The sequence below is a fragment of the Barbus barbus genome (genome assembly GCF_936440315.1).
Source record: "Barbus barbus genome assembly, chromosome: 3".
Lineage (NCBI taxonomy): Eukaryota > Metazoa > Chordata > Actinopteri > Cypriniformes > Cyprinidae > Barbus > Barbus barbus.
In genome coordinates this window covers 20,165,784-20,187,938 of record NC_136731.1, presented here as the reverse complement: position 1 = coordinate 20,187,938, position 22,155 = coordinate 20,165,784, and the positions used below count along the sequence as shown (strand labels likewise).

The window sequence follows — 22,155 nt, the reverse complement described above, 5'->3', positions numbered from 1 at the left end:
TTCTGTCAATCCGAAAAATCTCCTGGCAAGGATGGACATGTACCGGATATTGCGTCACCGGCGTGCGTGTTTGCGTATGCGGAAGCTGTCGTTTGTATCTGAAATTTTTGAGGAATCTGTGGAGTGGGCAGACAACGGGCCGGTGTGAAGCTGCCTTTTAACCATCAGCACCTGCAAGGAGGAGGTGGAGAGTAGGAGGGTCGACGGAGGAAGGCACGCTCTAGAATGGACGAAGCTAAAAACATGTCCGCGGACGGGAGGACGCAGACGCGCGCCCCGAGCGATGATCTGGTGAGATCCGTGTCTCTCCACAGCCGCAGGCCACGCGTTCTGCACGGCACGGTATTCCCGTTCCTCCTCCTCTACCCGGGCTGCTTATACGCGTGGTTAGAGGTTTACGGAGCTGCGGAGTACGCTGAGGCCGGTCTGCTCGCGCTCGCCGCTCTCGGGATCGCGCACGTCCTGACAGTGCTCTCTGGCTACTGGTCCGTGCACGCGCACTGCTGGCTCACCTGCTCCAAGGTGATAAAAACATATGTGTGCAATGCAAACACTGAATATAAATGTTATTTTCAATAACCAGTAGGTTTGAATGATCGCTTTTATTGGGTTTGGTTTGACTGCAGTTAGTAAGTCATTCATCCAGCCATATGTTTGGGACATCTCATCATTTTGCACAGTAAGCTGACTGTAATCATGCCATTATATTTTCAACAGGAGTCTGATCCAACCAAAGCCACCTTTGCAAAAGTTATACCAACACCCAACAATGGTTCAGCTGAATTGGTGCCTCTTCTGAGGGATAAGGTGAGATCTTATTTTTTCCTGGCGTTTCTTTTCTGCTGGTATTCTTCATTTAGGGTTCATGCTTAGGGTTCACTGGGATTTGTTTTCCTTAGTTGTTTATAAGAGTGTTTGCTTTCTGTAGCTTTTGAATTTGGATGCATATTTTTACATTATCAAAGACTTTTTCATTTTGGCTAATTTGTAGATTGTACCCCCCAAAAAATTGCTACGTGTTTTCATATTTTTCATATTTCTGTTTCATTGCCTATGGCAGTCATTTTTAACCGTGAAAATCAAGAGTGTGACTATTTTAGCCTTTTGTAATAATATCCAAGTTTTTTGTGTGTGTTAATCTACTGAAGTACTACAAAAGTCCCCGATTTTCATATTAAGTACAAATCTAAAAAAAACAAGATCATCAGAGAATAAAATAAATAGTGTAAAAATAATATAATGCAATAATAGCTGTTTTAGTATTCAGATTAAGATCATTGTATTTAATGTGATATGATGCTTTGTAGGGTCTCAAATTTTATTATACAGGTGTCACAGTCAAACCGTTTCAAAAACTGAAATTGTCAGGCATGGAAACTTTTAAACTTTTTTTTTTTTTAAATGAAAGATTTTGAAGCATTTAGACAAAATATCCTTATTTGGAAATCATGAACAACCAGAAAAGCCATGATAATTAAAAAAAAGTCTTTTTTTTTTGTTTTGTGCAGGATGAGGATGGAGCGGAAATCCTGTCCTTTGAGTTCCAGAAGATCTGTTATGTGTACGACAACAAGGAGAAGAAATGCTTTCTGCCGGTGGCATTTCCGATCAACTTTCCCATAAGTCATTTCCAAAACTGGAAAGGCTATCAGGAGGAGGATCAGTTACGGGCTGCAGAGAAGCGCTATGGCACCAATCGTGCAGAGATGGTGGTGCCCGACTTCCTGGAGCTCTTCAAGGAGAGAGCCACAGCACCCTTCTTTGTCTTCCAGGTTCGTCTGCAGAGCATGCGGTTTGATAATAAATGCATGAGTGTACTAGAAATCGTATAATGGCAGTGGTTCTCAAACCCGGTCCCGAAGGCTTTTTACCAATGAAAACAGCATTGAATATTCATCCTGGATCCAGGACTGTGAAACACCAGCCTGTGAGTTTGGTATGAACTTTATGTTGTTGTCCCCCTGCAGGTGTTTTGTGTGGGTCTGTGGTGTTTGGATGAGTACTGGTACTACAGCGTCTTTACGCTCTTCATGCTTGTGGCGTTTGAAGCGTCTCTGGTGCAGCAGCAGATGAGGAACATGTCAGAAATCCGCCGAATGGGGAACAAACCTTACATGATCCAGGTAACTGCCGTAATGTTCTGGTTGAACTGTAATTAAATGTTCGTCTACTAACTCTTATTGAAATGTTCTTTATAAAGCACATAGTGCTGTTTCTGTCTTCTGATTGGTCAGTACAGTGCATATCATCCACAATATAGTAACATATAAGCACAGCTACAATAGAAAACCTTCTGTTATTGTTTGCTTGCCAGGGACTATGTATGTGACCCTGAACCACAAAACCAATCATAAGGGTCAAAATTGAATAAATAAGCTTTCCACTGATGTGTGGTTTGTTAGGATAGGATAATATTTGGCTGAGATACAACTCTTTGAAAATCTGGAATCTGAGGGTGCAAAAAAAATCTAGATATTGAGAAAATCACCATTAAAAGTTGTCCAAATGAAGTTCTTATATTACTGATCAAAAATTAAGTTTTGATATATTTATGGTAGGAAATTTAGGCCTACAAAATATCTTCATGGAGCATGACCTTTGCTTTACTTTAGTAATAATAGGCTGATCTTACCATGACTGTCTTCAAGATATGGGACACCCTATCTTACTTTATTGATTAGTTTATAAACAGTAATTTAGAATAAGATTAAGATGTATAATTAGGGCTCTTTTCATCTGTAACAGGTCTATCGAAACAGAAAATGGAGGCCTGTATCCAGTGATGAACTAGTTCCTGGAGACATTGTCTCAGTTGGTGAGTTTCATGGAATCTGTATATAATGGTGTACAGTCGAGCTGCATGATAAATCGTTAAAAGGCCACAATTTCGATTCAGACACTCATGCAATTCCATTTTTAAAGGACAACGATTTGCCCGTGTTTATTAAACCTTTGAAAAAGTATTTCTGGAACATTCAAATCTGTGTTTCATGCTGCTGCTGACACAGAGAGAGCAGACAGTTAGAATGGTTAGGTAATAAGAAACAGCTTTACAAGCAGTCTTTTCTACTACACAGTCTTACAGTCATTCATTTTATCTCAGAAATCCTGAGATGAAAGTTTATAGTTCAGAGACAAACATTGATGTCTATGGTAGTGATCACAATAGAGCAAATCCCTTTTTGAAAATAACTGTCTGGCGCTTCAAATAATGTTCGTCAATTGCATTGAAGAGTGACTTAAAAAATGAATTCATTCAAGAGATTTGTTCAAAAACGCTGATTCATCCAGTAATGAACACTTTTAAATAAACAGTAATATTTGGTCACACGTTATTTTTAGTTCAGTTAAAAATTGTGGGAGAATCATGATCTCTATTTGAGACGGCATATCTTTGCATGTTTATTTAAAAATGGATAGCATACTCGCATTTCAAGTGAACTGTTTTATAAATTTTACTTCTGTAATATTTTAAATGATTTCTATTATCAAAAAAGCTTTTCTTTTGAACATTCTATTCATCAAAAAATTGTTATCTCAGTTTTTATAAAAAAATGCTCAGCAGCACAACTTTTTTCAACATTAATAATAATGAGAAATGTTTCTTGAGCAGCAAATCAGCATATTATAATGATTTGTGAAGGATCATGTGACACTGAAGACTGGAGTAATGATGCTGAAAATTCAGCTGTGCATCACAGGAATAAATTACATTTATTATAGAATAGAAATGATATAGAGTATTATAGAAATGATAGAAAACAGTTATTTTAAATTGAATTCATATTTTACAATATTACTATGTTTACTGTATTTTTGATCAAATGAGCATAAGTGACTTCTTTCAACAACATACCAACCCCTAATGGTATGGTAGACTATATTGTTCAAAATGAAGATATAAAGTATTTGGCTTCTGCTTGTCACGCATTCGTAATTAATGTGATGATCTACACCTGTTGTTACTACACTAGTACTGACTTCATCGAACATCCAGTAGAAATGGAAATCTAATAATTACGAGCGTATGAATGGACGTCTGTTTCTCATGTCATCGCAGGACGTTCTCCTCAGGATAACTTGGTTCCCTGTGACGTGCTGCTACTGAGAGGCCGCTGCATTGTGGATGAGGCCATGCTCACGGGAGAGTCTGTGCCTCAGATGAAGGTGCGTCTGGCTGCTCTCGTCACAGAATCAGCAGCCAACTTCAAGAAAATCTGCTGTCTCTGATTAGCTATGCTGTGTCTTTAGGAGCCTGTAGAGGACCTGGACCCTGACAGGATCCTGGACCTGCAGACAGACTCCCGTCTTCACGTCATCTCTGGAGGCACCAAAGTGGTTCAGCACAGCCCGCCTCTCCGAGCCAGTGCAGGCCTGAAACGTTAGTACTCACAGATGAGATTGGTCCTCGAGAACCTTTAGCTCTAATGCCAAGTATAAAGGTCCCCTTAAAATTTGTATATGTAATTATACTCCCTCGTTTTCTGTTTTTTTCACAGCTGTAGACAATGGCTGTGTTGCGTATGTTTTGCGGACGGGGTTCTACACTTCTCAGGTGAGGTGCTTGATCAAGTGACATGTTTTTGAAAGACATTTGTTAGGACAATTTGCAAGGTCAGTGAAATATCGACAGGAGGCAATTCAGAGAGGAATGATGAAAAATGAGTCACAATGCGTGTGTGAGAAATGTTAACACGTTGTTGTTGTTTTTAGGGCAAATTATTAAGAACAATTCTGTTTGGTGTGAAGAGGGTAACGGCCAACAACCTGGAGACGTTTATCTTCATCCTTTTCCTGTTGGTTTTTGCCATCGCAGCAGCTGCGTATGTTTGGGTCGAAGGTGAGTCACATTCATATTATATTTCTTATACCTTATATCTTGTGTAAACTGCTTCTTTAAGGAGACTAGTCCATTTTGAAAGTGTTGTTTTGCACATTTCTGTTTTGCAGTAACACATTTATTGTTTCACTTATTTCCTGTTGTTTTATGTATCTATACAAATCTCTGTTGGCTATTCGTACCTTCCAAGCAACTTTATCTTTTTTTAAAATTTGTTTGTGTTTTCTACTTAAACTATCATTCAAAAGTTTTGGTTTTGGTAAAAAAATTTTTTTTTATTTTTTTTTTTTAAAGAAGTCTCTTACGCTCACCAAGGCTACATTTATTTAATGAAAAAATACAGTAAAATGGTAATATTGTGAAATATTATTACCATTTTAAATAACTGTTTTCTATTGTGTTATATTTTAAAATGTAATTTATTCCTGTGATGATAAAGCTGAATTTTCAGCATCATTCCTCCAGTCTTCAGCTTCACATAATCCTTCAGAAATCATATTAATATTTTATTATTTTCAATGATTATCATCATTATTATTATTATCAGTGATGAAAATAGCTTATGATACATTTTAAATAGAAACCTTTTGTAACTAACCTTTTTAACACTTTTTATGAATTTAATTCATCCTTGCAGAATAAAAGTATTCATTAAAAAAAAATATCGTACTGACCTCAAAACCGTTGTATGGTAGTATATGTTTTATTTGCGCATACATGGTATGCAATTGCTCGCATATCAACAGCATATGTTTTTACTGTTTTATCCTTGGTCCTAGAGGAGCATTACATATTATGTATCAGCTGTCTCATACTTCACTCTCTGTGCCTTCCAGGGACAAAGGACCTGAGCAGAAACAAGTATAAGCTGTTTCTGGAGTGCACTCTGATCCTCACGTCAGTGGTGCCTCCCGAATTACCCATAGAGCTCTCACTGGCCGTTAACACATCTCTCATAGCCCTGGCCAAACTCTGTGAGTGACTGCACTGGATTCAACATAGTCGTAACCTTATCTCACTCTCTCATCTCCTCTCCCTTCTCTCACTTATTCTCTCAAATTCTTCTCTTATAGATGTGTTTTGCACAGAACCTTTCAGAATCCCCTTCGCTGGGAAAGTGGAGATTTGCTGTTTCGACAAGACTGGCACCCTGACAAGCGACAGCCTGGTAGTTCGAGGTGTCGCAGGACTCCGGTAAAGCCTGAACATCTTGTGAAATCAAGATCATTAAAAATGGTCTTCCTTCATTGCTTGTGATCACAGACGTGGATCACGTCTTTCCACAGTTATTACCTATTACAACATACATATTACCTATACATAGTACCTTGGCGTTAAACTACAGAAAAATAGTTAATGCAGCTTGACATCTTTCTCTCTTTTGACCAACGTAATCAGTCTCTATATTTTTTCCTTTTTCGAAAGTCTTAGAAACGTCCACAAAAAGTGTGTTTGATGTAGTTTCTGTTCACCATTATTGAACTATGATTACCCAACTTTTCTGTTCCTCTTTTCCTTAGAGATGGGAAACAAGTGACGCCAGTGTCAGATATTCCAGTGGACACTCATCGGGTGGTGGCTACGTGTCATTCGCTGGTCACACTAGATGATGGACAACTGGTGGGCGATCCGCTGGAGAAGGCCATGTTGACCGCAGCAGACTGGACCCTCACTAAAGGTCTGATTCACTACATATGATCGTTACATTTAAGGCTGCGTTATAAGGATTTTGCTCAATTTATAATCCCGATATTGTCATTTGAGAATTTTTTTACATTTAGTTAGAATTATTATACTTTCAAAGAACGTCAAAAGAACATCAAATTGTATCCTTGGGTTAATCTACATCATCTAGTTTCCTGATTTATTATATTTAGCCTACATTATGAAAACTGGTAAAGCAAGAAGTTTCTCTCACATACTAAACCTGTGAACTTTTTAGTATTAACAATTCCAAATTAATGTTTTTCTATTAAAACAATAACAAAAATGATTTTTTATTGTGGCACAGAGGTTGCATAAGTGCATCTATTCAGCAACCACAATCGCAAACAGTACCGTCAAGCTCATGTTTAGATTTATTCCAGATCATCACTGAGAAGGTTTGATGCCACTAAGTAGCTTTCGTTTGAGCGGAATATGCCAGTGGGGCTTGCTAAACTCCAACATTCATGTTCTCTCTCTTTTCAGTGAAGAAAGTGTCTTCTCATAGTTACCAGATTGAGGAGATTAAGTAAAACACCGGACGAAAAAATGTATCAATTCAAAAAATTTGAACAAAGCTCAGATTTAAGCTCTTGACATCTGGCAACCCAATACATGAAAGCTTGTAGAGCCTTGTTACCAATACAAGATAATACAAATGTTAAATGGGAAAAAAATAAAGGAAATAAACATTTTCAGGATAAATAACCAGTAAGCAAATATCACAGACAATTTGTAGAGAGAAGCAGTTACTTATCTTGCATCCCTAGTTACTACAATTTAGTAAATTTTCATCATCTTCTGTTTTATTTCAGTAAAATATTGAAAAAAATATTTTTAACTGTGAAAATGTCAGAAAAGGTTTGAATCATTTTGAGTAATTGACAGAACACATTGTAGATACACTTGAATTTTTGATGTGTGACACGGTTTCTGTCGCTTTATTTAGACGAGAAGGTGTTTTCTCGCAGTATAAAGACTCCGGGGCTGAAGATCCATCAGAGGTTTCATTTTGCTAGTGCTCTGAAGAGGATGTCAGTGCTGGCGTCATATGAGCGGATGGGCTCCACTGAACTCTGCTATATCTCAACCGTTAAAGGGGCACCAGAGACCCTGAAGGACATGGTGAGCATCTCTTTTGATCCTTAGGTACATGTCTGGTACACTGCTGATAGTTAGTTCTGCATTTTACCGCAGATCTGTGCCTGCTCTTGCAAACACTGAATGATAACACTGCTAACATGCGCATTTTTAGTTCTGCTCCCTCACACACTTTAGTCACTTTTGAGAGCAGTTTGAGAATATTGTTGGTTTCAGCATCTCAGAACAGTTGATTCATAGTAAATGAACCAAGCTGCTCTGAGAAGCACCATATCATAATAATTAGGGGCCAAGCACCGAAGGTGTAGGCACCTATTGTTATCGTTAGCGTTCTTATTATTCTTCTTCTTCCGTTTCTTCCGCCGGAAGTCAATGGCAGCCCATAGAACCGGTTGCGGGAAAGTTGTAAAATTGATTAGTCTATCAAAAATGGGCACACTGATAGATGATACTGTCAATAGTAACCACACCAAATTTGGAGTCTCTAACTCAAACTCTCTAGCGCCACCACTAGTCCAAATTTTTGTTTTTTTTATGCTAATGACTTTTGAACCGTAAGCCACAAAATGAAAATAATTTTTTCCTCTGAATCCTTGGCTCAAGCCGAGTCGAATCAAGTCCAAAATTCAAAAATCGTAAGGTTTAGTTTACTTTGTCGGATTCGTCCGATTCTCACCAAAATGGGCTCAGATCATCTACAGACCATGTTGGCAAAAAGTTATGGAATTCAAGTCGATTCATCCAAGCATTCTCAAATATCACACTAACGAATTTGCCGAAAAGCACGCAAAAATGGATCTGAGCTTATATCTCCACAAGGGTGAGACTAAACTTGGTGTGTGTTATAGTGTTGTCACGATACTGGAATTTCTAACTTCGATACGATACCTTGAAAAATATCGATATTCGATACCATTTTCGATACCACGGTGAAAAAAACTGCCACAATATTAAGGGGGTAATTTTTTTAATTTAAAGATAAATGTAACAAGTCGAGAACATGCGGTATATTTTATATAAAAAAATGTCTTGAGGTACTGCATTTGTTGATTTATTTATTAATCTTTTATTAATCTTAGTTAAATGTTAATTGAAACTAACGTTTACTAATACATGTACAAATTAAAATCTGATTAAAGTTCTATTTGTTGATATTCTCATTTGCTTCATAACCAAAATATTTCCAGATATAGGGCCCTATGAAATCCGTTTTATTTTTCCCCAAATTCCGTTTTATTTTTTTCTACATTCAATTTTTCCATTTTAATTTTTCTGGATTCCGTTTTTTTTTCCGTTTGAATTTTTCTGGACTCTTTTTTTTTTTTTTTTTAATGGTCAAATTAAATGCTATTAATCTAAAAGCATGTCTAATTCATTAAAATCATGAAAATTATACAATTTAACATTTAATTTATTAAAAGTGTAACAAAAATGATACGTTTAGGGCCGTATGAAATGTTTTATTTTTTCTCACCTTATGTTTTATTGTTACCAAATTCTGTGTTTTAGCATGTCTATTATTTGAATGCATACAAACAATTTTTATTTATTCTTACAGTAGCCTTATGAAATGTGTTTTCCCCCTCAGAAATTCTGTGTTGTGTATTTAAATTTTACTGGATATCAGATGAAGGCACAAAACTATTTTAATTAATTTATATTTGAATTAATGAAAATTAAACATTTACATTTTTGGCAAATGAAGGTGATTTACTATTAAAATTAAAATATTTTGTGATTATTTCTTTTAAAAAAATTAACAGTAGTAGTAAGTAGTAGTATTATGTACATTCTACTAAATAATAGTAATATAGCCTATTTCTGGCACACGGTCTTTAATAGGCTAAGTTAAACCGAACTTTTATTTTGACGGGTTGCCGTGAATACTTCTAAAGTTCTGTGTGTGTATGATATGATGCTAGTTTTACTCAAATTAAATGGTAAAATGCTCGTAAAGTGCCTTTCAGATCAGTTCTGGAGATATTGTTGATGTATTTATGTCCTCATTGAGACGGCAGACGCTGAAATCACCGCGAGCGCCACATAAACACAACCGCACCTGCAGCACATTCACACAGAGACGCGCAGAACATGCAGGATTCATATTTAAATCCACTTTTGCAGCTTAATATTTACAGATACTAGTCCATATCGCGATTTGATTTAAGTGTAATGACCTACTTTTGATGAATTCATCCAAACTTTGACGTTAAACTGTAAATTCCGTGTTTATGACTGGATTCCGTGGCGTTCTCTGCATCGCGGAGATCATAGATCCCTACAGATAGCGCTCCTGCTGTGTTCTTTAACAACCAGAGCAGTCATCTTTCTATTCACTCCACTTTTGCTATTTAACCAGAGCGAAGGAGACGAGTGCGGTCACGTGTGGTGCTTGTCCACGCTTGTTGTTGTTGTCGGTGTATCGATACTTCGGGAAATTAATATTGGTACCGTTCAGATATTTCAGTATCGATATTTATTGAAATATCGATATTTTTGACAACACTAGTGTGTTATAACAAGCATGACCTGAGGCTACCTGCAGTGTTTCAGCACTGTGTCACCTAGTGGTCAGGAGATATGAAAAATGAATATTTTTGCTTATAACTTGTGAATGGTTTGGCCAAAAAATCACAAAACTGGTCTCATTGGATTCAGTGCATCATGCCGAGTCCAACCATATCCAATTTTCCCATATCAGCCATTTTGGGCGTCAGCCATGTTGAATTTTGTAGTAAAATGCTATATTTTACAAACGCATTAACGTATCGTTACGAAACTTGGTATGGGTCATCAGCACGATGCCCTGAAGGAGCCTGAGAAGTTTTGAAGCAGCGCCACCTAGTGGTAAAATAAAATTTTCACATGCTTATAACTTTGGGTGGGGTTGACATATTTTCACAGGAGTCACCTTTTTAGTCTCCTGAATCGTTGCCGAGTCCATCGATACCAAACTTGCCAGGTTTAGCCTTATGGTTTGTGCTACGTTGAATTTTAGCTATTCCCAAACCAATGGCGCTGTCTCCAACTATACCTACCTCTTCCGTTTTGTCTGATTTGTTAATTTGTTTTCTGATTTGTTAATTTGTTTTCGGATTGGATTTGTTAATTTGTTTACGGATTTGTTAATTTGTTTTCGGACTTGTTAATTTGTTTTCGGACTTGTTCATTTGTTTTCGGATTTGTTAATTTGTTTTCGGATTTGTTAATTTGTTTACGGATTTGTTAATTTGTTTACGGATTTGTTAATTTGTTTACGGATTTGTTAATTTGTTTACGGATTTGTTAATTTGTTTTCTGAATTGTTAATTTGTTTTCGGATTTGTTAATTTGTTTACGGATTTGTTAATTTGTTTACGGATTTGTTAATTTGTTTACGGATTTGTTAATTTGTTTTCTGAATTGTTAATTTGTTTTCTGACTTGTTAATTTGTTTACGGATTTGTTAATTTGTTTTCTGATTTGTTAATTTGTTTACAGATTTGTTAATTTGTTTTCGGACTTGTTAATTTGTTTACAGATTTGTTAATTTGTTTTCGGACTTGTTAATTTGTTTTCGGACTTGTTAATTTGTTTTCGGACTTGTTAATTTGTTTTCGGACTTGTTAATTTGTTTTCGGATTTGTTAATTTGTTTTCGGATTTGTTAATTTGTTTTCGGATTTGTTCATTTGTTTTCGGATTTGTTCATTTGTTTTCGGATTTGTTCATTTGTTTTCGGATTTGTTCATTTGTTTTCGGATTTGTTCATTTGTTTTCGGATTTGTTAATTTGTTTTCGGATTTGTTAATTTGTTTTCGGATTTGTCATTGTGTTTTCTGGTTTGTCATTGTGTTTTCTGGTTTGTCATTGTGTTTTCTGATTTGTCATTGTGTTTTCTGATTTGTTAATTTGTTTTCTGATTTGTTAATGTTTTCGGATTTGTTCATTTGTTTTCGGATTTGTTCATTTGTTTTCGGATTTGTTAATTTGTTTTCGGATTTGTTAATTTGTTTTCGGATTTGTTAATTTGTTTTCTGATTTGTCATTGTTTTCTGACTTGTTAATTTGTTTTCTGGTTTGTCATTGTGTTTTCTGACTTGTTAATTTGTTTTCTGATTTGTCATTGTTTTCTGACTTGTTAATTTGTTTTCTGGTTTGTCATTGTGTTTTCTGATTTGTTAATTTGTTTTCGGATTTGTTATAATGTTTTCGGAATTGTTGTTGTGTTTTCTGAATTGTTATTTTGTTTTTTAGATTTGCGTTTGTAATTTGTTATTTTGTTTTCAGAATCGTGATTTGTTTTGCACTTCTCGGCCACCGTAATATCGCAATATCAGTTTTATTTCACTATATCATGTACACCTAATTGCTTTGTTTGTTTGGCTGTGATTTTTGCTTGTAGTGAAGACCAAAGAATTGTTATATCATAACTGTTAGTTTTTGCTACCATTTTGACCTGAATTTGTGAATTATTTTGTGCATTATAACTTCTGACGACCGAATAGGTACCATAGATTAGTGGTCATGAATAATATAGACACTGTTGTTTTTCAGTTCTCTGAGTGTCCGGCCAGCTATGACGAGGTGCACAGAGAAATGTCACGGGAGGGAGCCAGAGTTCTCGCACTGGGATACAAAGAGATGGGCCACCTGAGCCATCAGCAGGTATTTAGCAGCGATCACTGAATGAAATGCTGAACATCACATTTACACCTGCTCTGCTGTTTATCACAGTCTGTTGTGTGTGCAGATGAGGGAGGTGAGCCGTGACATGCTGGAGTGTGACCTGCGCTTTGCTGGGTTCATGGTCGTGTCCTGTCCTCTCAAGACTGACAGCAAGACAGTTATCAGAGAGATACAAGAGGCCTCACATCAAGTGAGTGAATTAACTCCATATGTAGGAATGTAACAATTCACTCATCATCCAAACAAAGATATAGCATATATGCAGCATGGGCAGTTTTTTTGGTCTGACTTTAGTTTTGTGAAACTATACTACATAAAACATAACCGAACGAAACAGCAGACGAGTTGAATGAGACGCAGGTTCACTCTCTCCAGCAGATGGCGCTTATGAACAGCAATGATACAGTGTTTCCTGGGTTACCGCTTTAAACAAAACAGAGCTGAGCTTATGAACTCTACATTAATTTGCATCATTCAGAGGCAAGATGAAAACTTAAACTTTTCTAAAGACAGTCAGTTCCCCATTCATTCATATAAACTCCTACTCCAGTATCACGGTTTGTTTGACATCTCAACCGATTTGAATTGATTTTCAACCAGCTCACGGTTAATCGTTACATCCCTATCCATATGCTAACATGTATTTAGTTAACAGATAATATGTCTGTACTATCGCCATAGTATTGACAATTTTTCACTGTTAGAAATCATCATGGGTGTTTGTTTTGGAGTTTGGAAGCATCACTAATTTGCACTTATATTTATGCATTTGACATTTGTATCATGAGTCGTAATGAAATTTATATACATAATGTATAAATATATATAAATCCAACATTTATACAACCATTTAAAAGTTTGGTATCAGTAATATTTTTGGTTTTAAAAGGAAATTAATAGTTTTATTCAGCAAGGCAAATTAAATGGACCATAATGTTACAAAACAATTCTCAGTATTTAAAAATATTTCAAATAAATGCCTTTCTTTTGAACTTTTTCATTCGAAGTCTATCAGGATTTCCAGAAAAAAAGCAGTTTTAAACATTAATAGGAAGTGTTTCTTTACCAGCAAATCTGCATGTTTCCTGAAGGATCGTGTGATTTATTAAAAAGTTAAGTAATTTCATATAAATTTTCACCCTTTTTTTTTTTACAGAATCTGATTAAGTTCAGCCAAACTTGTCTGTCACATGATAATTCATGATTTCAGTCTCAATTTTGATTAAATGTGTAATGTGTCTTTCGCAGGGCTCTGTAGATCCTTGCCAGAACATTTATTGTAGTTTCTAGTTTTATTATATTTTATTGTAGGTTATTTAAATTGTGTATTTCTAACATTTGTGAGACTCTCTGTCCACAGGTTGTAATGATCACAGGTGACAACCCTCTAACAGCGTGTCATGTGGCCAGAGAGCTGCATTTCATCCAGAAGGAGCACACGGTTATACTGCAGCAAAGCCCCAATCAAGGTTTGTGACATCCCTGACAATACTGCTCTACAAGAGCTGGAGGAACATATTTTAAATCAGCGTCTCACTGAATCGCCTCTATTTTTTGCAGCTGAATGGCAGTGGGTGTCCATAGATGGCAGTGTGTGCCTCTCTCTACCTACTTCCTCAGTCTCAGATTTGGTCAGGCGGTATGACCTCTGTGTGACAGGAGAGGGATTGACCAGGTTGACCTATGAACCCAGTTTACTCAACGCCCTGCTTCCTCACGTGCGAGTCTTTGCTCGTGTCAGCCCTAAACAGAAGGTCAGCTTTACAAGTTTGATAAACCTTTGCTGATAGTTGAATTATCACGCTCTGTATTCAATGTTGTTCAGCATTGTTAACTCTGTTGATTTTCCTGTCTATGCAGGAGTTTGTCATAACTAGTCTGAAAGGACTGGGTTTCGTTACACTGATGTGTGGAGATGGTACAAATGATGTTGGTGCACTCAAGCATGCCCACATAGGTGAGTCATTAAACATGCTGAACTTTGTCAGCAGAATGTCATCGATGGTAAATTGGGCCTGCACTTGGTCTTGTTTAAAGCAAGAAAAGTAAGACACTTACTAATGGAATCTTAGTGTGCAGCCAATTCTTAAAAAATCTGGAACATTTTTACTTTGTACTTTTTAATTTTTTTACATACTGTAGGAGTACAGTTATTTGTATAACCCCGAAGGGACAAATTTTCAATTTGTAGTGCGCTTTGCACTAAATTTTGTTCTAGAACAGCATTTCTTTTATATTTAGAATGAACTTTGACAGGTCCTCCATCAATCAATCAACTTTTTTTTTTAATTTACAGAAACTAAATGTGTCCATAGATTAGATTTTAATAATTATTGAAGGTTAAATTAATTAAAATAATTACATTTCAGGATTCCTGTAGTTTTAAGTTTTTTTAACTTAACTAATTTTCCAGTCGTTTGGGATTCCTTGGCATAAATATATGTATGTTGATTATAAAAAATACCCTTGGCATTTTAAGGTTTTATTAAATTAACTTATTCAGCTCTAAAAAGTGGGAACTCTGCTTCTTTAAAGACAGTTTTTGAGGGGGTGAAAAGATAAATATCTTGCATTAACTTATTTTAAATCATTTGGTGTGATCTTAGACCCTTTTAGAAGTTTGCTGAGGCCCCCTAGTAGGCTCCATCCTCTTGGTTGAGAGGCACTGCTCTAAACACAAATATGAGTGCATTAATTGTGCTCTTTTTAAAAATTAAAAGACAATTTCATCATCAATTGACAGCATGTCACGGATTCTCTTGTATTGAATCTGGAACATAATCTATAAAGGCTACCCTATAAAGTCTACTGTATCATATTTGAAAAGCAAAATATACCTCTAAATTATCAGCATGATCAATACCTACAATTGTTGTACACAATTTACCAAATGCCTTCTGTCATCTGACTGATAGTTCATATTTTTATAGCAAGTAAATGCCCTATCAGGTCATGGCACACATGTCCTTTTTGTTTTCATAATGCATCAGATATGATACTTAACAAAGGTTGATTTGTTTATATTTTGTTCAAAGGTCCAATAAACTCTCCAACTTCAAAAAATAATAAAAACAGTTTTCAGACTATTATTTCATGTGTCAGGTTTAACATAGTTGATATTCAGTAAATGTGCTCATACCATAACACGTCCTTTGTGTTTACCAGGTGTGGCGTTGTTAGCTAATGCCCCAGAGCACATGCCTGAGAAAAAGAGGAGAAGCAAAGACAAAGAGTTCTTCTCTGGGGAGCCCAGACCCCCAGTCCAGAGTTCAGGGGTCAAATTCAGCTCCCGTGCAGCCAGACAGAGAATGATGGCCCAGAGAGAGGAGCAGCTCGCTGCACAGAAGGTAAGCAGCTCAAGTCTGATTGTGGTTTACATTTTGAATGTCAGTATTTAACCAGTTCACCCAAAAATGAAAATTCAGTCATCATTTACTCACCCTCATGTTGTTCCAAACTTGTATAAGTTTCTTTCTTGAACACAGAAGAATATTTTGAAGACTGTTGGTAACCAAACAGTTGATCGTAGCCATTGACTTCCATAGTATGGAAAAAAAATATTTTTTAAATTGGGTGAACCTTGCCTATTAAGCTGGTACTATTTACTCCAAAATATGTAACCATATGTTGCATTAATGATTTGTGTCACAGGAGAGGATCAGTCAGGTGCTGCGAGAGCTAGAAGAGGATCAGATTCAGGTCGTTAAACTGGGCGACGCCTCCATTGCTGCTCCATTCACCTCTAAACTGTCCTCCATACAGTGCAGTAAGTAACACATGTTTTAGATCAGCTTGCGCTCTCATTTAGTCCTTTGTACATTTGGCCTAACATTGTCCCATCTATTTTCAGTCTGTCACGTGATTAAACAGGGGCGCTGCACTCTGGTGACCACCCTGCAGATGTTTAAGATCCTGGCGCTGAATGCTCTGGTTCTGGCTTACAGTCAGTCTGTGCTTTACCTGGAGGGGGTCAAATTCAGCGACTTTCAGGCGACTCTTCAGGGCCTGCTGCTAGCCGGCTGCTTTCTCTTCATCTCAAGGTCAAAGGTGAGCCTGTAATGTTTTGTCAAGCTGCTTGTCGTTTGTTATGGACCAAGATTCACTGACTGTGAACGGTATCACTGGTTCAGCTCTTTCCTGGCTCATTTCCTATATCTGCATCAGAAAGTATTTTGTCAATATACAAAGGTGTAAATCCGCCACTACTCCACTGACACAGGGTGTTCCTCAAGGTTCAGTTCTCGGGCCTCTACTGTTCATCATTTATACGTATCCGCTTGATAACATCATACACATGCATGGATTTCAATTTCATTCCTTTGCAGATAATATCCAAATTTACCTTACCACCAGCTTACCACCATCCATACCTGACTCACTCACTTCTTGTATCAGGGATATCAAACATTGGATGTCCCTGAATTTCCTTGAACTAAATAATGACTAAACTGAAATATTGATGATTGGCTCTGCTACTTCAGTAAAAATAATGGACCTGTCTTTTGACATTGATGGGATTTGTGTTTCACCTTTCTCATCTGCCCATAATCATGGCGTTTTATTTGACTCAACTTTATCTTTTTACTCTCATTTTTCCACTGTTGTTAAAAACTCCTCCTTCCACCTCCATAATATTGCACATCTTCGGTCTTCTCTTACTCTAATGCATGAATAAAAATTTCACTATCAGCTAATCACATCACGTCTGGATTATTGCAATTCTTTATTTGCAGACCTTCCCCAAAAAATTTATTGCAAGATTACAGTATGTTCAAAATTCTGCAGCAAGAGTCCTCCCCTCCACCAGACGTTCTGCTCACATTACTCCTTGTTGATCTTCACTGGTTACTGGCATCGCGTATTCACTTAAAGTTACTGCTTTAAGGCACTAAATGGTTTTCCACCACCATATCTGGCTGATCTACTTCACCCATACTGTCCTCCCCGGTCTCTTAGATCTTCTGAACTTGGCCTTTTGTCCATCCCTCGCTTTCGGTTGTCTGCTGTAGGTGGAAGGTCATTTAGTTTCAATGCTCCTAAATTATGGAACTCATTACCCCTTACTCTCCGTACCATCCTATCTTTGTCTGCTTTCAAGAGTCAGTTAAAAACATATCTGATTAATATACACTTTGGATAATGGCTATATGTGTTTATATTGTATTTGTGTCTATATTGCTTGCGTGGATGTACAAAACTACTTGTTAGGCTATATGTAAAGCAACCTTGAGGTGCAGAAAGGCGCTATGTAATTTTAAATAAGAATTTTTTTTCACCTCAGCCGTTGAAGTCTCTGTCCAAAGAGCGGCCTTTACCGAACATCTTCAACCTGTACACTGTCCTCACAGTGCTGCTGCAGTTTGCAGTCCACTTCTGCAGTCTGGTGTACCTGTACAGAGGGGCACAGAGCAGAAGCCCACCCAGGTATGAATGGAACTAGGACACTTATCATCACATGAATGGGCCGAGTGGGATTTCCCAGTATCTTTACAAAAGAATTCTGCCGTAAATCTTAGAAAATTCTCGTAACACTTGCATTTATTTGATCAAAAATACAGTAAATAGTAAATATTTTTTACGTAAAATTGTTTGTTGGTTAAAATAGATGTTTTCTATTTGAATATATTTTAAAATGTAATTTACTCTTCAATTGGAAATCTGAATTTTCAGCATCGTTACTCCAGTCTTCAGTGTCACATGATCCTTCAGAAGTCATTCTAATATGATGATTATTATCATCAATGTTGAAAACGGCTGATTAATATTTTTGTAGAAACCGTTTATTTGAAATATAATTTTTTTGTAACATTATAAATGTTTTACTGTGACTTTTGATCAGTTAAATGTGCCCTTGATGAATAAAAGTATTAATTTATTTCCAAAGCAATCTTACTGTCTCCAAACTTTAGCCAATGGCACATGTTGTTTTCAAAATGAATGTACTTAGGGTTGCTGGATATCACTTTTAGTGGGATGCCTCTTTAGGCTGTTCAGTCCGTACCAGACATTCCTTATATGTGATGTCATTGTTCACATTTGTGTTTGATTTTCATAACATTTGCAATCTAGCTTCATGTTTCACCTCTCTCTCTCTTTTCCTTTTTTTTCCTCTCCTGCAGGGCAGATCAGTTTGTGGACCTGTACAAAGAGTTTGAGCCCAGTCTCATTAACAGTACTGTATACATCATGTCCATGGCCATGCAAATGGCCACATTTGCCATTAATTATAAGGTACTTTAATTGTTAGTTTGATATCAATCACATATAATGATGCTTTATAATGAAGTTATGCTTTGTAGCACTTAAAGGTTAGTTCACCCAAGGATAGTTCACCCAAAAATTAAAATTACCCCAAGATTTCCTCACCCTCAAGTCATCCCAGACGAATACAACCCGAATTTCCGGAAATGTTGGGGCGTTTTTTAAATTTGAATAAAATGAAAACTAAAAGACTTTCAAATTACATCAGCCAATATTTGATTCACAATAGAACATAGAGATCATAACAAATGATTAAACTAAGAAATTTTACACTTTTATCCACTAAATGAGCTCATTTCAAATTTAATGCCAGCTACAGGTCTCAAAGTTGGCATGGGGGCAACAAAGGGCTGAAAAAGCAAGACATTTTGAAAAGATTCAGCTGGGAGAACATCTAGTAACTAAATAAGTTAATTGACATCAGGTCTGTAACATGATTAGCTACAAAAGGGTCTTACAGAGGCAGAGTCTCTCAGAAGTAAAGATTCGCAGAGGCTCTCCAATCTGTGAAAGAGTGCATGAAAAGATTGTGGAATACTTTAAAAACAATGTTCCTCAACGTCAAATTGCAAAGGCTTTGCAAATCTCATCATCTACAGTGCATAACATCATCAAAAGATTCAGAGAAACTGGAGAAATCTCTGTGTGTAAGGGACAAGGCCAAAGACCTTTGTTGGATGCCTGTAGTCTTCGGGCCCTCAGACGACACTGCATCACTCATCGGCATGATTCTGTCATTGACATTGATAAATGGGCCCAGGAATACTTCCAGAAACCACTGTCGGTAAACACAATCCACCGTGCCATCTACAGATGCCAACTAATGCTCTATCATGCAAAAAGGAAGCCATATGTGAACATGGTCCAACAATGCCGTCGTGTCCTGTGGGCCAAAGCGCATTTAAAATGGACTGTTCCAAATTTGACATTCTTTTTGGAAATCACAGACGCCATGTCCTCTGGGCTAAAGAGGAGGGAGACCTTCCCGTGCATTATCAGCGTTCAGTTCAAAAGCCAGCATCTCTGATGGTATGGGGGTGCATAAGTGGTATGGGCAGCTTTCTGTTTTGGAAGGCACTATGAATGCTGAAAGGTATATAAAGGTTTTAGAGCAGCATATGCCCCCCTCCAGATGTCTATTTCAGGGAAGGCCTTGTGTATTTCAGCAGGACAATGCAAAACCACATACTGCAGCTATTACAACAGCATGGCTTCATAGTAGAAGAGTCCGGGTGCTGAATTGGACTGCCTGCAGTCCAGATCTTTCACCTATAGAGAACATTTGGCGCATCATTAAACAAAAAATATGTCAAAGACGACCACGAACTCTGAACTGTTTTGAAAAGAAAAGATGTTACACCATGGTAAACCTGCCCCCATCCCAACTATTTTAAGACCTGTAGCAGGCATCAAATTTGAAATGAGCTCATTTTGTGCATAAAATTGTAATATTTCTCAGTTTAAACAATTGTTATGTTATCTATGTTCTATATAAAATATTGGCTCATGTGATTTGAAATTCTTTTAGTTTTCATTTCATTCAAATTTAAAAAAACATCCCAACATTTCCAGAATTCGGGTTGTATAATCAGTTACATTAAACAATGTCCTGGTTCTTTCCAAGCTTTATAATGGCAGTGAATGGGGGTCGAGATTTTGAAGCCAAAAAAAGTGTATCCATCCATTTTAAAAGTACTCCTCACGGCTCCGGGGGGTTAATAAAGGCCTTCTGAAGTGAAGCAATGCGTTTGTGTGGAGAACTTTTTATGATGGATGGATGCACTTTGTTGGGCTTCAAAATCCTGACCCCCATTCACTGCCATTATTAAGCTTAGAAGAACCAGGACATTTTTTTAATATAATTCCAATTGTATTCATCTGAAAAAAGAAAGTGATCTACACCTAGGATGGCTTGAGGGTGAGTAAATCATGGTGTAATTTTAATTTTTGGGTCAACTATCCCTTTAATAATTTTAGTTAACAGTAACAACACTGCAAACACAGATGAGATTTGAGACCTGCAGCCTAAGATTCAACACACTGTCTTGTTCAGGGCCATCCTTTCATGGAGTCTCTCACTGAGAATCGGCCCTTGCTGTGGAGCATCGGTATATCAGGGCTCGCCATAGTAGGACTTCTGACGGGATCTTCACCTGAATTCAATGAGCAGTTCGCCTTAGTGGATATTCCAACTGAGGTATGAGTTCAATACTCCACACTATTCACATACTAGACTGTCTGTGGAAACGTGCTTGCATTTTAAGCATGCAGTAAAGGCTTGTTCACACCAAGAGCGACGATAACTAACTATTATTATATAACCCTTTTAGCGTCCACACCAACAGACATTCTGTTTACTATAAGCACTTGCTGCAGTTTTGTTGCTGACCTCTCATGTGTAGCTATTTATGACTAATATGTTTTTATATTCTTTCTCTTTGCAGTTTAAGTTAATAATATCCCAGGTCCTAGTTTTGGATTTTGTCGCCGCCCTGTTGGTGGACAGAGTTTTGCAGTTCCTGCTGGGCAAAGGAACCCTGAGGTTGCCTAAATGAACTGTTATTGCCAACAGTCACCAAAGCAGCTGCTGCCTCTCGTGACCAGACTGTGAACGGGCTTTACAGGAACACGGTACTTGACTGGTGGCAAACTCTAAGAGATGCGAAAGGATGGATGTGAAACTCAATACTGTACACACCCCAGTGTTTCCTTGTCCTCTCTGTCTTAATAGTTTAGCTTCATTTTCTTTCTACTGACATCTTTAACCACCCCCTTTGCTCTGAAGGCCAAGAAAACTACAGTATTGTGTTGAGGGTGAGAGTGCGTTTGAGGCACACGGCTGTGACAGGGGCGTTCTGAAGAAGTGTTTATTTGTTTTATTTTGATTTGTTTTCATCATTTTGTAAAAAGACAAATCTCAGAAAGACTTATAAATGACCAAAAAAAGCTGTCGTTGTGTTCTTTATTTCCATGCCTTTTTCTTATTAAGACTTAAATTTTAGAGAACAAGCTAATTTTGTACTAATAACATAGCAATATATGATATTATATAAGCTAATACTTTCAGGAAAGCAAGGTGAAAGTACATTATTTTACAATGGTCACTTAAAGCTTTAAATCACATGTAGGAATGCAAATAATGACATGATATGCGATTGCACCCCATGGTGTGGTGTGTTATTAAATACTGTATGTCAATGGAATTTCTTCATATCAACATTTCAGCAGGCATAAAGTGAAAATAGAGCCTGAAGATTTTCTCCAGATTAATATTATTTTTCAAAAATAAAACAAAAAGTTTAGGGAAAGGAGGGCTTTTATTTTCAGAAAATGTTGACTGTCAAGTTTAAAGGTCAAACTAAATATTGTTTTATTTTACATTTATTTTCTATGCACCAACTAAATTTTTTTAATAAATATAAGAAAAAATTTAAAATATTTAAAAATGGGATGCAAGGACATAAATAACAGGATTGTAAATGTACCTTTAATCTGTGCTTCTCAACTTTGTTGACTATCTGATATTTCTGCCAGTACTTCTGCTATAATCGTGTCTTTTATAAACAGAAACTGGGAAACAAA

General features: G+C 36.9%; 1 protein-coding gene across 1 annotated transcript; it reads left to right on the top strand.

Annotated features, from left to right (window-relative positions):
• The first annotated feature begins 66 nt into the window (after nt 1–66).
• On the top strand, nt 67–21,513 carry LOC306848212 (endoplasmic reticulum transmembrane helix translocase-like). Its single transcript, XM_079382620.1, has 25 exons — nt 67–522; nt 718–807; nt 1,509–1,772; nt 1,968–2,123; nt 2,746–2,815; nt 4,061–4,167; nt 4,252–4,381; nt 4,500–4,555; nt 4,714–4,840; nt 5,677–5,814; nt 5,914–6,034; nt 6,361–6,518; nt 7,494–7,669; nt 12,181–12,291; nt 12,377–12,502; nt 13,673–13,781; nt 13,873–14,066; nt 14,173–14,269; nt 15,478–15,659; nt 15,964–16,078; nt 16,163–16,359; nt 17,594–17,736; nt 18,432–18,543; nt 20,627–20,770; nt 21,018–21,513. Exons 1-25 carry the CDS (start codon nt 226–228, stop codon nt 21,126–21,128), a joined length of 3,531 nt encoding a protein of 1,176 aa, XP_079238746.1. The 5' UTR covers nt 67–225; the 3' UTR covers nt 21,129–21,513.
• Nucleotides 21,514–22,155: the final 642 nt, after the last annotated feature.